Raw genomic sequence first — 14,949 nt, forward strand, 5'->3', positions numbered from 1 at the left:
TGTTATAATTCAGAGAGAGGCCCACAGAGGCCTTACCTGTTACCTGCATGAATATTAGTTAAAAGTATCACTAGACACAAGGGCTGGGAATCTATAATAATTTTCCTGTACTGCATTCTAACACTCAGTAGCAGTATAAAACAAGATGTGTTCTTAAGGGGGTACTCTACATCGTCATAATGGCTGACTTCCTTGTAAAACATGGATGAAAATATAAACATCAGCAATATTTGTCTATTCATTTAAAAAATTCTCGCCTAGCTGAGTAGCTCAGTAGGTTAGCATGTTGACTGCTGAGCTATAGATCGCATGTTCAAGTCGAGCAGGGGTTTTAAATTTTTCTCAGATTGCTTTAAACTAAAACCGTATTTTTTGACTAAATAAAGTAAATTTGAAAGTTTTCATTTTTATAATATTGTTGCACATATTCTCCACTTTTCATCCATATCAAATTTCTCTGGTGTAGCATACCTCCTTAAATTACATATGTCCCCAAAAGTGCCCATACTGAAGAGAGAATTTACATCATTTTGTTACATGATGCAGCTGTAGGCAAGAGAGACTATATTGGCTCCATGACCCACATGTTTCATATCTGAAGAAAGTATATACACATATAGTGCAGCCTATCTTCTAGGTCACTCAGGTGACCTACCGCTATTGGTCTGTGTCTGACGTGTGTCATCTGTCATGAATTACGCCCTATCAATTACACATTTTGAACTCCGTGATAACTACTCCCCTTCCAATTCTTTTTAAATTTGGTATGAAGCATCTTAGTGACAAGTGAGACATAAATTGTAAATTTCAGGACTCCTGCGCCCCTGAGGCCTTACAAGTGGGGCAAAAACAGTAAACAATTGACCAATTTTCAAAAATCTTCATCTGTTAAAATAAAACTAAATGCATAGTGATGTAGAGTAGGAATGCCTCTACCAAATTGCAAATTTTATGACCCCTATGGGTGGATTTGATTTGATTGATGTTTTCTGCTACACTCAACAATTTTTCTGTTATCTGGTGGTGCCCAGTTTTTATTGGTGGAAGAGAGAGCCCAGATACAATGTACCTGGGAAGAGACCACCGACCTTCCGAAAGTAAACTGGGAAACTTTCTCACTTACCGGTGCAAGCGGGATTCGAACCCGAGCCAACAGAGGTGAGTGAGAGGTCGTGTGATTTTGAACGTGATGCTCTAACCATTCGGCCACAGAGGCCATTCTGACTCCAGGTTCAATCCTGGCTTAAGAAGGAGCAGAAAACCCTTTACCAAACTTGTAAATTTCGTTATCCCAGAGATAGGGGGATTTGGTTCCCGAAGCGTTGTGCCAAAATTATTATAGCAACTATTGTTTATCATTTGAAAAACTTCTTTAATTTTGCTGATAATGTAAAATAACTAAAGGAATACAAGAATGAGGGATATACAAAAATTGTAGATTTTTCAACCCCTGGGTTCTGACTTGAGGGCAGGGTCCAATTTAGGCCTAGTCATTTAACACTCAAATGGAGTGTGTGGAATTTGAACTATCAGGTACTACTTTTTTGGATGAAATCAAACGGCACAGAAAAGATCTCTTTTTTCCCCTCAGTTGAAAAATTTGAAACTATTGAATTTTGCCTCCAGCTGAAGAAAACCACAACTGTTCCAAAGATTGATTGATTGTATATTGTTTAACATCCCTCTCGAGAATTTTTCACTCATATGGAACTATCATGGGAATAAGACTTACTTAGAGTATAATAGGATTAAGACTTAATTAACAAAAGTGAAAGTGTATAAAACTTTGTATGATTTTTTTTACTTCCTCCTCCTCTCGAGGCCATTTGAGACCCTCATCTCTTCTTAACGCAGCTGATTGAGAACGTGGTTTTCTGTTTCTGGTATGATCTGATTTCCCTTCTGTGTTTTATGTCATTACGTACCTTATTATACATAAAACATCAGAGGCAGAGTTATCATGTGAAAAATCTCAAGTCTGCGGCAGAAATAATGATCAATGTACAAAATTCTAAAATTATCAGAAAAAAATTTAAATGTACCTTTAATATATCCTATGGGATTTGCTATTGTTCACATGCGCAAAAAAAAAAAAAAAAAACCCAACAAACAAACAAAACCAAACAATGCAAAAAAGAAGACTTAAAAAAAGCAAAACAACAACAAATAAATAAATAAAATAAAATAAATTTTATAAAAAGACCAAATAAAAAAATATGTTCATACATAGTGTTTACACAGCAAAATAGGATAAAATTTGTTTTGCAGATATATGCTTCAATATTGAATTGAAATAAATGCATGACTCTCAATGTTGTGGGAAAATAGGGTCCTTATCATATGCAAGTCCTTTGACATGAAAAGAAAAAAAATCCAATTAATTCTTTTCCTAAAGATAAAAAATATTTAAGAGGGTTTGTAAACCACATTGATAAAAATACAGACCTAATTTTACTTTTTGTGCATACTCTGAACTTTTCAGTTTGTTGCCAAGGCTTGACAGCCTGTGATCATTTGGGATTTTCAACAGCAACTTTTATGGAGGAGCTACTACATGTAAAAGTGCATCCACATTGATGTAATATTGTCATTTTTAATCTCTTAGCAGAAAGACACGTTTCCAAATTTTACAGATCTCAACAAAGTTTATCTTTTCAACAGTGCAGCAGCCACTTTTCATTGTGCACTTAAGCACCTTAACATCGCCAAACATCCCTGCATCACTTAATGTTTAAGTTGCATACAGGCATCACCAGTATCAGAGTACGTACGTCTTGCTGAGTGAAAGAAAGCCTTCTTCATGAAATTAAAATTCCTTCCAAAAATATCTCTACAAAGAGGATGAGTCTGAAGATTTCCGATTATCTACGCATGTTTCTCCATTGTTTTATTGATTTTCAGATTATCTAAGCATGTTTCTCCATTGTTTTTAAAGAGATGTGCAGCACTCTACAATTTCGTTTCTTTAATGTAGCTGATCAGACTGTGCTTCAAATCACAAACAGATGGCCCCCAGCCGCTGAAGAAGGATTACCTGCCCTTGATTAATCTTCAGTTACCTCCCCTTGATTAATCTTCAGTTACCTCCCCTTGATTAATCTTCTGTTACCTCCCTTGATTAATCTTCAGTTACCTCCCTTGATTAGTCTTCAGTTACCTCCCTTGATTAATATTCAGTTACCTCCCCTTGATTAGTCTTCAGTTACCTCCCCTTGATTAATCTTCTGTTACCTCCCTTGATTGGTCTTCAGTTACCTCCTTTGATTAGTCTCCAGTTACCTCCCCTTGATTAGTCTTCAGTCACCTCCCCTTGATTAATCTTCAGTTACCTCCCCTTGATTAGTCTTCAGTTACCTCCCCTTGATTAATCTGTAGTTATCCCCTTTGATTAGTCTTCAGTTAATTCCCAATTAGTCCAGTTACCTCCCCTTGATTAGTCTTCAGTCACCTCCCCTTGATTAATCTTCAGTTACCTCCCCTTGATTAATCTTCAGTCACACACGAAGATCATCACAGAATCTCAATATGTATGAATTTTCCCTGGCAAGGAAGCAATCTACTATGGTTAAATAAAGTTAAGTCCTATCAATGTATTTCTGCTTGAGGAAAAGAATCTCCTGGGGGCTGAATTATAAAGCTATGACACATTTGTATGTTTCTGTTGAATCCCACATTAACATCTTCCCACAACAAAAAAGTTGGAAGGGGGCATACATGAAGTAACACGACACTGAATGCTTAGATAGGGCGGTGTATAATGTGTGTGGTATGCTTAGACAGGGCGGTGTATAATGTGTGTGGTATGGGTCTTGGGGGGTGGGGGGTGTCAATATCAATGCTGCAATGCTATGTCTTGTGAGATGCAAGTGTTTGATTTTGTGGGATATGTGTTGTTCATACTGATGTTACTTCATATCACAAAAATTATACAAAACTTAAAAGTTTCCCACAATAATGCGCAATTTTAAAGTTGAGAAACAGAAAGAGTTTGTATATGTGTGTGTAACACTTCTAAATGCCAAAAAAAACCCAACTTCAGATTAGACAACACCCAGACTACAGACTATTTAACAAAAGAAATCAAAGTTTGGTTCCAATAGTTGTGTCCTATAGTTACACAAGATTTGGAATTGCACAACCGAATTAAACAAGATTTACTGTGTATGTCTTGGTGCAGGTGCGACCCCACAAGTGTGCTGTTTTTGTGGAATTTTCAGTGAGCGCTTTATTTTGGCATTATTTCGCTATATCTTGCTATTAGACATACTTTTCATTTTCTTTAAAACTCAATACCTGAATTATGAGGAAATAGGCTAATTTTCCATCCTCCGAATAAGTCCATTTCAACAGTACTGGGCAAGCAGTTATAATGAGTCTCGGATCAGCCTCTATATCATTTGTGACCTTGACCTTTACACTGCACACCTACACACTAACATCCACAGGGGACAATTAATGAACATAACTCCTGCACTAATGAACATAAATCAATGTAAAATATGATAACCCAAAACTGATGTATGACAGAGAGAGTTCTTCTCCAGGAGTCAATGGATTACTATATTAAACCATTCCCTTATAGAAATTCAATAAAGCCAGCCTGCGTTAATTGGGAGATAAGTAAATGGACCGACTTCACTGCCCTCTAGGGAGCCAAATCTGGCTGCTGAACAACTTCAATAATCAATCTCCTGGATGGTTAGTGGGATTGGGGAGGTCATCAACATCTGCCTCCATTCGGTCAATTTAAGTCCTAGCCATCGTCTGTGTGATTGTTTGTGTGGTGTGTTACTGACATTAAAATTTATACAAATAAATATCAACAGTCAATGCTAACTTCGTTATCAATATTTCATTATCAATACAAATAGACGGCCGTAGTGTCCAGCTTCTTCGGAGTCAAACTCTGCTTGTTGTAAGGATCACATGGAAATAGGTTGTTCTAAGGATCACAGGAAATAGGTTGTTCTAAGGATCACATGGAAATAGGTTGTTCTAAGGATCACATGGAAATAGGTTGTTCTAAGGATCACATGGAAATAGGTTGTTCTAAGGATCACACAGAAATAGGTTGTTCTGAGGATCACACAGAAATAGGTTGTTCTGAGGATCACAAGAAATAGGTTGTTCTAAGGATCACATGGAAATAGGTGTTCTAAGGATCACACAGAAATAGGTTGTTTTGAGGATCACACAGAAATAGGTTGATCTAAGGATCACATGGAAATAGGTTGTTCTAAGGATCACATGGAAATAGGTTGTTCTAAGGATCACAGGAAATAGGTTGTTCTAAGGATCACACAGAAATAGGTTGTTCTGAGGATCACACAGAAATAGGTTGTTCTGAGGATCACAAAAAATAGGTTGTTCTAAGGATCACATGGAAATAGGTGTTCTAAGGATCACACAGAAATAGGTTGTTTTGAGGATCACACAGAAATAGGTTGATCTAAGGATCACATGGAAATAGGTTGTTCTAAGGATCACATGGAAATAGGTTGTTCTGAGGATCACACAGAAATAGGTTGTTCTAAGGATCACACAGAAATAGGTTGTTCTAAGGATCACACAGAAATAGGTTGTTCTAAGGATCACATGGAAATAGGTTGTTATGAGGATTACACAGAAATAGGTTGTTCTGAGGATCACAGGAAATAGGTTATTCTAAGGATCACACAGAAATAGGTTGTTCTAAGGATCACATGGAAATAGGTTGTTCTGAGGATCACACAGAAATAGGTTGTTCTAAGGATCACACAGAAATAGGTTGTTCTAAGGATCACACAGAAATAGGTTGTTCTGGGGATCACACAGAAATAGGTTGTTCTGAGGATCACACAGAAATAGGTTGTTCTAAGGATCACATGGAAATAGGTTGTTCTAAGGATCACATGGAAATAGGTTGTTCTGAGGATCACACAGAAATAGGTTGTTCTAAGGATCACACAGAAATAGGTTGTTCTGAGGATCACACAGAAATAGGTTGTTCTAAGGATCACACAGAAATAGGTTGTTCTGAGGATCACAGGAAATAGGTTGTTCAGAGGATCACATGGAGATAACTATCCTACTCCCTCTATCATGATAAATAAACAAACAAGAGGCCCAGAGGTTACATCGCTCACCTGAGTAGCTGTATTTCCTACAAAAAACTCTAACCCTCCACTGTGGCCCCTGGGGTCATGGTTAAACAAATTTGAATCTACACTACATTAGGATACTCGATAATTACAAAGCCGACATACTGCATCCAAATGGTTCTTGTGAAGAATTTCTTTGTTTGAATTTTGTGTATTTTGTAAATAAAACATTCACTATATTGTGAGCATTCAGCTAAGGTGAGCTAAAATGTGCAGAAAAATGAATATTCATGCATTTTTTCCTTTATCAATCTAAATACTGTATATTTTCAATTAATGCAATTCCTACTTTCAATTTTGATTGAATATATGCATGCTGTGACTTATCGTTCATAACACTTTCAGTTTTAAAGGGGCATGGACATGATTAGAGTTGAAAATCAAATTTTATTTCTCCATTTTTAATGTTTAGAATGCTTAACTAAGGTATCCGTAATGGTCAGCAAAAATTTGAAAGTCAGTTGTCGAGGTACATGGGAGATACAAAACTCACAATTCTTTGTTATGTAAACAAGGCTTGTGCCATGTTTTTGTTTACACAAGTTAAATAAACTAGTAAAAGTTCCGTTTAAAGCAGATTTTTCAATTTATATTTTAATTCTGAACACAATTAAGGGTGTACTCTCGTGGTACTTTTACCGCGAGTGAGTCTCCATACTTTTTAAAGTCGTAACTATGGGGATGCGTGTGTTTTATTTCGTATGCACAAAGAAGAACATTAATATCTGTTTTTATTTGTAAGTAATGTTAATAAACTAACAAAAATTAATTAAAACATGACTAGATCGATAATTTGTTTCTAATCAGTTCTGGAAAATTAAAATTAAATTATTTCATCAAAATTTTATTTAAATTATTCCTTCAAAGTGTAATTGTCAAAAAGTTTTAATAATGTTAAAATTTGTTTATAGGGTATTGAAAATGCACATTTAAAAAAAAATCCTGATTAGAATTTTAGCATATATTTCATAAACAGTCATTTATGCACTAACAAATTCATATATAACATTTTGCCTTAGAACTTCTTTTAGAGTAACAATTTGTTGGGCAAGGCATTAAAACATAATCCCTGGCTATACAAAAATTGGAGTTAGTTGAAGTTGGTGTATTAGCAGTCTGGTGGTAAACCTAATAGTATATTCTGTTCTATTGAAAGAATTTACAGTATTGATAGAAATTGAGTTCCAATGTTTGCTTTTTAGCTACATCCATTTGGTAACCACAGTGAGAGGGATTAGTTGTGCTATCATCATATGAAGAACCATACCAGGAAGTGCAGATTTCTTCCTCATGGCCACATGGAAGTTGACTGTTAAAACTAGTTTCTGTATAATAACTCAAATACTTTGCATTCTATTCACACCAAATTTGGACATATGGATACATACAAAGACGGGAAGATGCCTATCAATTTTGGGGTCAGAAGGTCAAAGATCAAGGTCACAGTGCATGGAAATTAGAAAATGCTGATGCAGGGGTATATGTTTTACATTTTCTGTAGTTATAAATGAATTAGTATTGTATATATGCATATATCATTTATGTTTTCTGATTATTTATCATATAATGAAATAAATATATAGAATTTGTAAATATGAATTGAAAAATACACATTTTATAACAAATCGTATATTGTTATTGTTTAGAATGTATGTGTAAGAAGGGGGGGGGGGGGGGGGGGGGGGGGACACAAAATGGTTCAAATCTTTGTTCCAATGCACACTACCCCACACATTTTTTTCATTTAAATTAAGCAAAAATATGATTCAAATCTACATTAGTAATTTCAGAAAAAGTTTGATACAGATATTCTCCCTAGGTTGAATTTTTTGATGAAATAGGTCTTCAAATTTGTGTGATATTTTATACAATTATGTTAATTAATACTTGATTTTTTGTAGAATTGGTGATATACTTTATGTAAAAGTTTTTGAAATAATCAATTATGCTTAATTTTCATAATATAAAAGAAAGCCAAGATTATTCTGTCCTTAATATTTGTTTTATAGTGTGTTTCTTGTGAAAATTGGTGATTTTCATGAAAAATTAAGTTTCAGCAAAGGGGCAACTTTGAGGGGCTGTAATTCTTTAAAGTCCACACTAACATACTCTTTATTATGTTTTAAATGTCTTCTGAAAAAATTCAAACCAGGATAGAACATCCTTAAATAGTTTCTAGTGTTTGGCACATTTCATTTTGATTTAAACATGCTATTTTCTATCAAGTATTCTATATGTAAACAAAAACATGACACGAGCCTTGTTTACATAACAAATAATTGTGAGTGCTGTTTCTTACTTGTAATTCAAAAACTGATATTCAAATTTTACTAGACCTTTAAAAATACTTTAGTTAAGCAGTGCAAATAATAAAAATGTAAGATTTGAAAAATTTTCAGCTCAAATCGTGTCCATGCCCCTTTAACATGAGTTGGGTTGTGACTTTGTTTATACATACAACAAGTAGTCTATTTGTGATGAATTTACGAGTATACACAGGCTATCAATTAATCAACATGCAATCAATGTGCAAGGTCGTGTGGGGTTAATTAACAAAACCAATATCAATAGTGTAGTTTTCAAAGGTGTGACGTTGGGCTGACTGAGAGATCTGCAGGGTAGATCGGGTGTGAAACTCTACCACCTGATACATCATCACTTCAACAGAGCAGAAAATTAGCTGGACTGTAACGTAGATCAGGAAGATATTGTGCTGGAGACAGAAAAAAAAATACTCAGATAACTGAAGTATTCATAATTTCTGTGCTCGAGATACAATGTATCTGAAGATTTTAAAATCAAACATGTCTTGGCCATGCAGTGTGACTCAGTTTGACACATCTGTGTTCAAGATACTGAAAATCGACTCTATTGGTTCAAATGCCCGAAAATTTCTGTGATTGATATTTAATGATGTCTTTCAAATTTAAAAACACATTTACAGCATTATTGTACAAATCAAAGGAGAAGCCATCCTTCCTCACTGACCTTTTTTTTTACCACCAGAGAAGCATAAATGCAGGTTGGTTTTTTTATAGTTACAAATACACATTAAACTAAACAAGTTATGCTGAGTCAGTTTTCCTCCGAGTGAGAGACATGGGGTCTTCCAGGCTTTAGAATTATCTTTCATAATGGTTTTTGGTTTTGAGCTATTTAGATTTCTGCAATTTGGCGTTTTCAACAAATAACTTAGCCATCTGAAGCTGTTTGATTTCATTGGCTAGACTTTCACATTCTGCTAATTGGTCATTCATGTATTGAAACTTTTAGTTGCTCATTATTAAGCTATAAATATATACCAAAAATTTCAAAGGTCACAGGGCCATTAAACAAGACACCTTTGAGAAGGCTTTGTAACTGTAAGAATTACAAACATTAAGTATGAATTTAACTATCTTAGTCACTAATAACTCTTAAGTTATAAGGAGTAATGTTTTCGATCAGTAAGTCAAAGGTGAAGGCCACAAGGTCATTAAACATAGCAAGTTTTGAATAGTCTTGTTGCAGAATTACATCTACCGAATATCAAAGCTCTATACCTTTCAGTTCAAAAATCACAAGCTATGTCAAAAGTTGTTGGTCTTATTGCCACAGGATGGATAGGAAGAACTATATGTCCTGAATTTAGATTGATTGATTGATTGATTGATTGTTTTACATCCTGTCGAGAATTTTTCACTCCATTGAGATGTCACCAGTTGTAGGTGAAGTACCACAAATTTAGACCTATGCTTAGTGTTCAGTGTTGTAGCAGTGAGGGTTCTTTATTGTGCCAATGCCTGTCATATTCTTTAAGCATAAAAAGGTGTGGAAAATGAAGTGGGAGAGATTTACTGGCTTTAAGAGTCTCCTTCAATTTCATGAGTAGGGGGCTAAAATCACTGTCAGATTATTATATCTTGATTATCATAGAGTAATTAACCAATGAAGTAAAAATAATGTTACCAATGTTAATTTTGATTCATAATCAAATAATGAGGTATTTAAAACCCCATTTAATGATCAGCCATAAGCTTTAATAGTCTTTATATGGTTCTACATGTTCAGGCCATGCCCCCACCTCACCCCAGTTTGTCCTGACATATAGCAGCTAGGCTCAGAACAATGGTTCCAGTGATGGAGGCTTCAGGAAAATTTCATTGATACATTCCGTGAAGAAGGTGTGAAACATTTTCCTTGACTCTGAAGTGAATGATCTATCACTTGCCACCGGATCAGAACTGTCTGCTACATGAACTGAATTCCATAGCTCTAGGTCTTGTAGAAGCTCTCTCAGTATTGTTTCTGTCAGATGATGATAAAGAGTTTTACTGACTTCATTTAATCACCAGACATTGACTTGCCTCTGTACAGATAATGATGATAAATAAGTTTGTGTCATTCTAAAGATTCAGATCAAATCAATGAACCAAGGAAGCAGAGAGGTGGCTGTTCAGAGCCGCGTTGTATATTTACCATGCATTAGTGATTTGTACCAATTACTATTACAATTATACTGTTAATACCATGAATCTTCCGTACAGAGAGATTGATATTTCGATAGAGCTCCGTGGGCCACATCGCTAACCCGGGTAGTTGCATAGCGCCATGTGAAAACATTGAATCCCAATTTTGGCACCAATCTTGTCACATAGGGCATAGAATAAATAAACTTGAATTTACACTATACAAAAGCACTCTTGTATATCAATTTGGCATATTATACTTATTCAAAATTTTCATTCACTATATCAATGTGTTTTGGCAACATCAAGTGCCAGAATATTTGTGGTCAGGAAGAAGCCAAAGATGTGAAAAGTAAGAAACTCATTAACAGCCAAGATGGCCATTTTAGAGCACCAATCATCACTAAAAGTACATTTGTACCCAGACCAGTGATATGACATGCAGCCTTCACCGAAGCAGATTGTGTCTGCCATATAGCCCTAATACTCAGGTGAGCTGTCTGCCATATAGCCCTAATACTCAGGTGATCTGTCTGCCATATAGCCCAAATACTCAGGTGATCTGTCTGCCATATAGCCCTAATATTCAGGTGATCTGTCTGCTATATAGCCCTAATATTCAGGTGATCTGTCTGCCATATAGCCCTAATATTCAGGTGATCTGTCTGCTATATAGCCCTAATATTCAGGTGATCTGTCTGCCATATAGCCCTAATACTCAGGTGAGCTGTACCCTGTCATATAGCCATAATACTCAGGTGAGCTGTCTGCCATATAGCCCTAATACTCAGGTGAGCTAAATATCTTTTTAACAGACAGCAGATTGTGGTTTACACTAATGAAGCAGGCATTAGAATTTAACAGTTTATCAAAGATTATTACACTCCTCCCATGGTCAATCAATAAATCTGTCCGACAAACAAACCCCTTACATTATGCTCCTAGGACTGCAGCAAGCAATCCAACATTAAATTCACCCTTTATATTGGGCATGATTGAGTCCTTTCTCCTCTAGGAGATAAATATTCCAAGATCAATTTCCACTGAATAATTTGCTTACATGTGTAATTACCATTCAAATGAGCACTTCTTCAGCCGCCTTTAATTTCCCCAGTGCAGAAAACAAAATTACAAAGTGTTCGGTTGCCACTTGTGTTAAGGAGTATTTCGTCGGCTTTTTATGGGCACTAAAACAGCAATATTAGTGTGCTGATGTATCAATAAGTAATAGGTTATCGGACTCTTATTGACTTATCCACACCTCTGAACTTCCACCATTACAGAGCTACAGGTGTGAGCGACCTCGCTGTACCCCAGCATGTTTTGACGATCCTCTCAAACTCCCCCAATTCTCTCAAAACCCCGATCCTCTAACCTCCCCCGCCCCCTTCCCCACCCCACCTCTTCTGTATTGCAGTGGAGTCATTGTGCAAGGGCAGAATGACATTCAGAACTGTGTAGACAAACTGATTCTGTCGTATTTAACAAGACAGGAACTGTTATAGAGATATCATTGCACAACTGCATAGCGCTACATTCAAAACACAAACTCTTTGCCCCGCCTTGTTGATATATTTTTTCTTTATTACTAACTAGTTTAAACTGCAGAAGCCTGGGTAACATTAATAGAAAATGTAATAATGGTTTGATTTTAGGATTCAAGTGAGAATCAAATCTGATAATGGTTCCTTAGGTGCTAGAGAATCAATTAAGTTAGATGGTGATGGTGGTTCCTTAGGTGATAGAGAATTAATTAAGTTAAATTGTGGTTCCTTAGGTGCTAGAGAAATAATTAAGTTAAATTGTGGTTCCTTAGGTGCTAGAGAATCAATTAAGTTAAATTGTGGTTCCTTAGGTGCTAGAGAATCAATTAAGTTAGATTGTGGTTCCTTGGGTGCTAGAGAATTAATTAAGTTAGATTGTGGTTCCTTAGGTTCTAGAGAATGAAATGAGATACTGATACAAGATCCTGGGAACAAAAAAGAATATTCTTGCCATCTACTCATTCTGTGAGGACTTGATTCTTGTGTAGTTCATGGTACCACTATACCAAGAATTTTGAACCATACACAAAATACACAATTCATATAATTATATATATAAATGTTCAATGTGCAGAAATTACATCAAGAAATTACTATCCCAACAAACTGTAAAATCTTAGTAATCCATAAAAATTGGGTCAAATCAAATGATTTGACAGTACAGTCAAACCTGTATATGACAGTCACCTGTGGGAACCAGAGAGGTGATCGCTTAATAGAGGTTCACTTTTTCCAAAGAACAATATTTAAGTTTTTGGTGGTTCTAGGTTTTTTCATTCTTTACATGCATAATCATAGAATGCTATATGTACACCCTATGAATATGGATGAAATTAGAATTTTCAACATATCAATCTATTTAGAGGAAGACAAAATCACAACTGTATTTTGATTTATTCTGTGGAAGATAAATAATAAATTCACTGCTTAAAAACATATGTGAATTCTGTTTCATTGGTCCTCAATGTATATTTCTTCCTTGCATGGCGCAAGTGATTTGAATTTATCTGTATTTATTCAGTTTTATTAACAAAGACCCCTTGACAACAGCAACAAAAGTAGGTTGTCAAGGGGGTGTGTTCCCATACCAAGGCAAGTTATACAATATAAACGAACCTATTTTTTCAATGTACAAATAGTTTGCTATGTGCAATTTTAAATTATTGCATAATAACAAGAATCTATGAAAATTAGATTTTTTTATAGTATAGAATAAACTGTTTTTGTTTGTTTTATGTAATACAGCCTAGTTCCGTTTTTCCTGTTTAAGGACTACTTTATTATTTGCCTGTGGTTTTATATTTTACATTTTGCTTTTATTGTATAAGGACTAATTCATAACTCACCCGTGATTTTGCATTTTTATTCATTTTTGTTAATTGTTTAAAACATAAGTTTACCAAAAAAAACAATTCCATCAAGTCTTGGTATTTCCTCGGTGTGAATGAATGGTAGATCACATGATTACTAACACTGGAATGAATCTCACTTTTCTATCATTAGAATCATCTCAACCGTTTTATGTCGATAATGTTTGGCACCACTTACCACTAGTGAAAGTCTTATAAGAGCGGTATTTTGCCACCACTTACCACTAGCTAAAGTCTTATAAGAGTGGTATATTGCCACCACTTACCACTAGCTAATGTCTCATAAGAGTGGTATTTTGCCACCACTAGCGAATGTCTTATAAAAGTGGTATTTTGTCACCATTTACCACTTGAAAATTTCTTGAAGGAGTGGTAGTTTTCCATTGTTACCACTAAAGAATATGTGTTGTAGGAGTGGTTAGTTTGGCATCACTTACCACTAGAGAATATGTGTTGTAGGAATGGTAGTTTGGCCGCATGCTTTCTCCAGAGTCTCAGAATGTAGTCTTCCCAGCGACACATCTTGCCCAGGATAAGCACCACTGGTATAATTGGCAAGCAGATTAGTAAAAAGATTGGATCCACACCTTCCATGACATTCAAGCCCTCCTTGTGGCCCAAAACCTGGAAGAACAAAAGTATGAATATATTGATTGATTGATTGATGTCTTCTGTCACACTCAACAATTTTTCAGTTATCTGGTGGCACCCAGTTTTTATTGGTGGAAGAGAGAACCCAGATACAATGTACCTGGGAAGAGACCACCGACCTTCCGAAAGTAAACTGGGGAACTTTTACACTTAATGGCGCGAGCGGGATTCGAACCCGTGCCGGTATGACTATAAGAAACACTAATAAACATGGCATGAAAAAAGGAGAAGGTAGATTAAGGATACTATTTGCCCTCATTTTGAGAAGTCACCAAGAACAAAAATGTGATCATGATAGTAACCCCAGTGAAATGTTTGTTTCCCTTATTATCAAGGTAACAATAAACAGACCATTCCCAATGCCAAATACTATTAATTTTTTACCAATTTTAAGTTTAAAAACATGCCCTGTCAAAAAGTGCCATACCATCATAATTCAAGGTTTGCAATTTGCTACATATGAAACATTGTACATGTACAATGTAATGTAAAACTTATACGGCACCAATTTTGAAGCACCAAATGCACATTTCGACAAATGTCTCTTCAATGATGCTCAAGCCGAAATATTGGAAATCCGAAATAACAATAAACTTGTAAGAACTAAAAAAAAAACAGAGTGTCAAAGACGAGTTAAATTCATCCAAGGATCAGAGCTATGCATGAGGGAGATAATCCTTAATTTTGAAATGAATTTCTAAATTTTATCACAGCAATTAAATATACTTGATTGATCAGGTTAATATAAACACTGAATAAACCATGTTTTAAAGAATAAACAAGTATTCATCATTTA

General features: G+C 35.3%; 1 protein-coding gene across 1 annotated transcript in view; it reads right to left on the bottom strand.

The window, feature by feature from the left end:
- LOC125657733 (E3 ubiquitin-protein ligase MARCHF5-like) overlaps positions 1 to 14,949 on the bottom strand; it is a 42,344-nt gene that overhangs the window by 8,076 nt on the left and 19,319 nt on the right. The window contains exon 4 of the mRNA XM_048888479.2: positions 13,940 to 14,126. Within this exon, the coding sequence (XP_048744436.1) occupies positions 13,940 to 14,126 (187 nt within the window). The remainder of the gene's footprint in view (positions 1 to 13,939; positions 14,127 to 14,949) is intronic.

Source organism: Ostrea edulis, chromosome 9, assembly GCF_947568905.1.
Source record: "Ostrea edulis chromosome 9, xbOstEdul1.1, whole genome shotgun sequence".
In the NCBI taxonomy this organism is placed as follows: domain Eukaryota; kingdom Metazoa; phylum Mollusca; class Bivalvia; order Ostreida; family Ostreidae; genus Ostrea; species Ostrea edulis.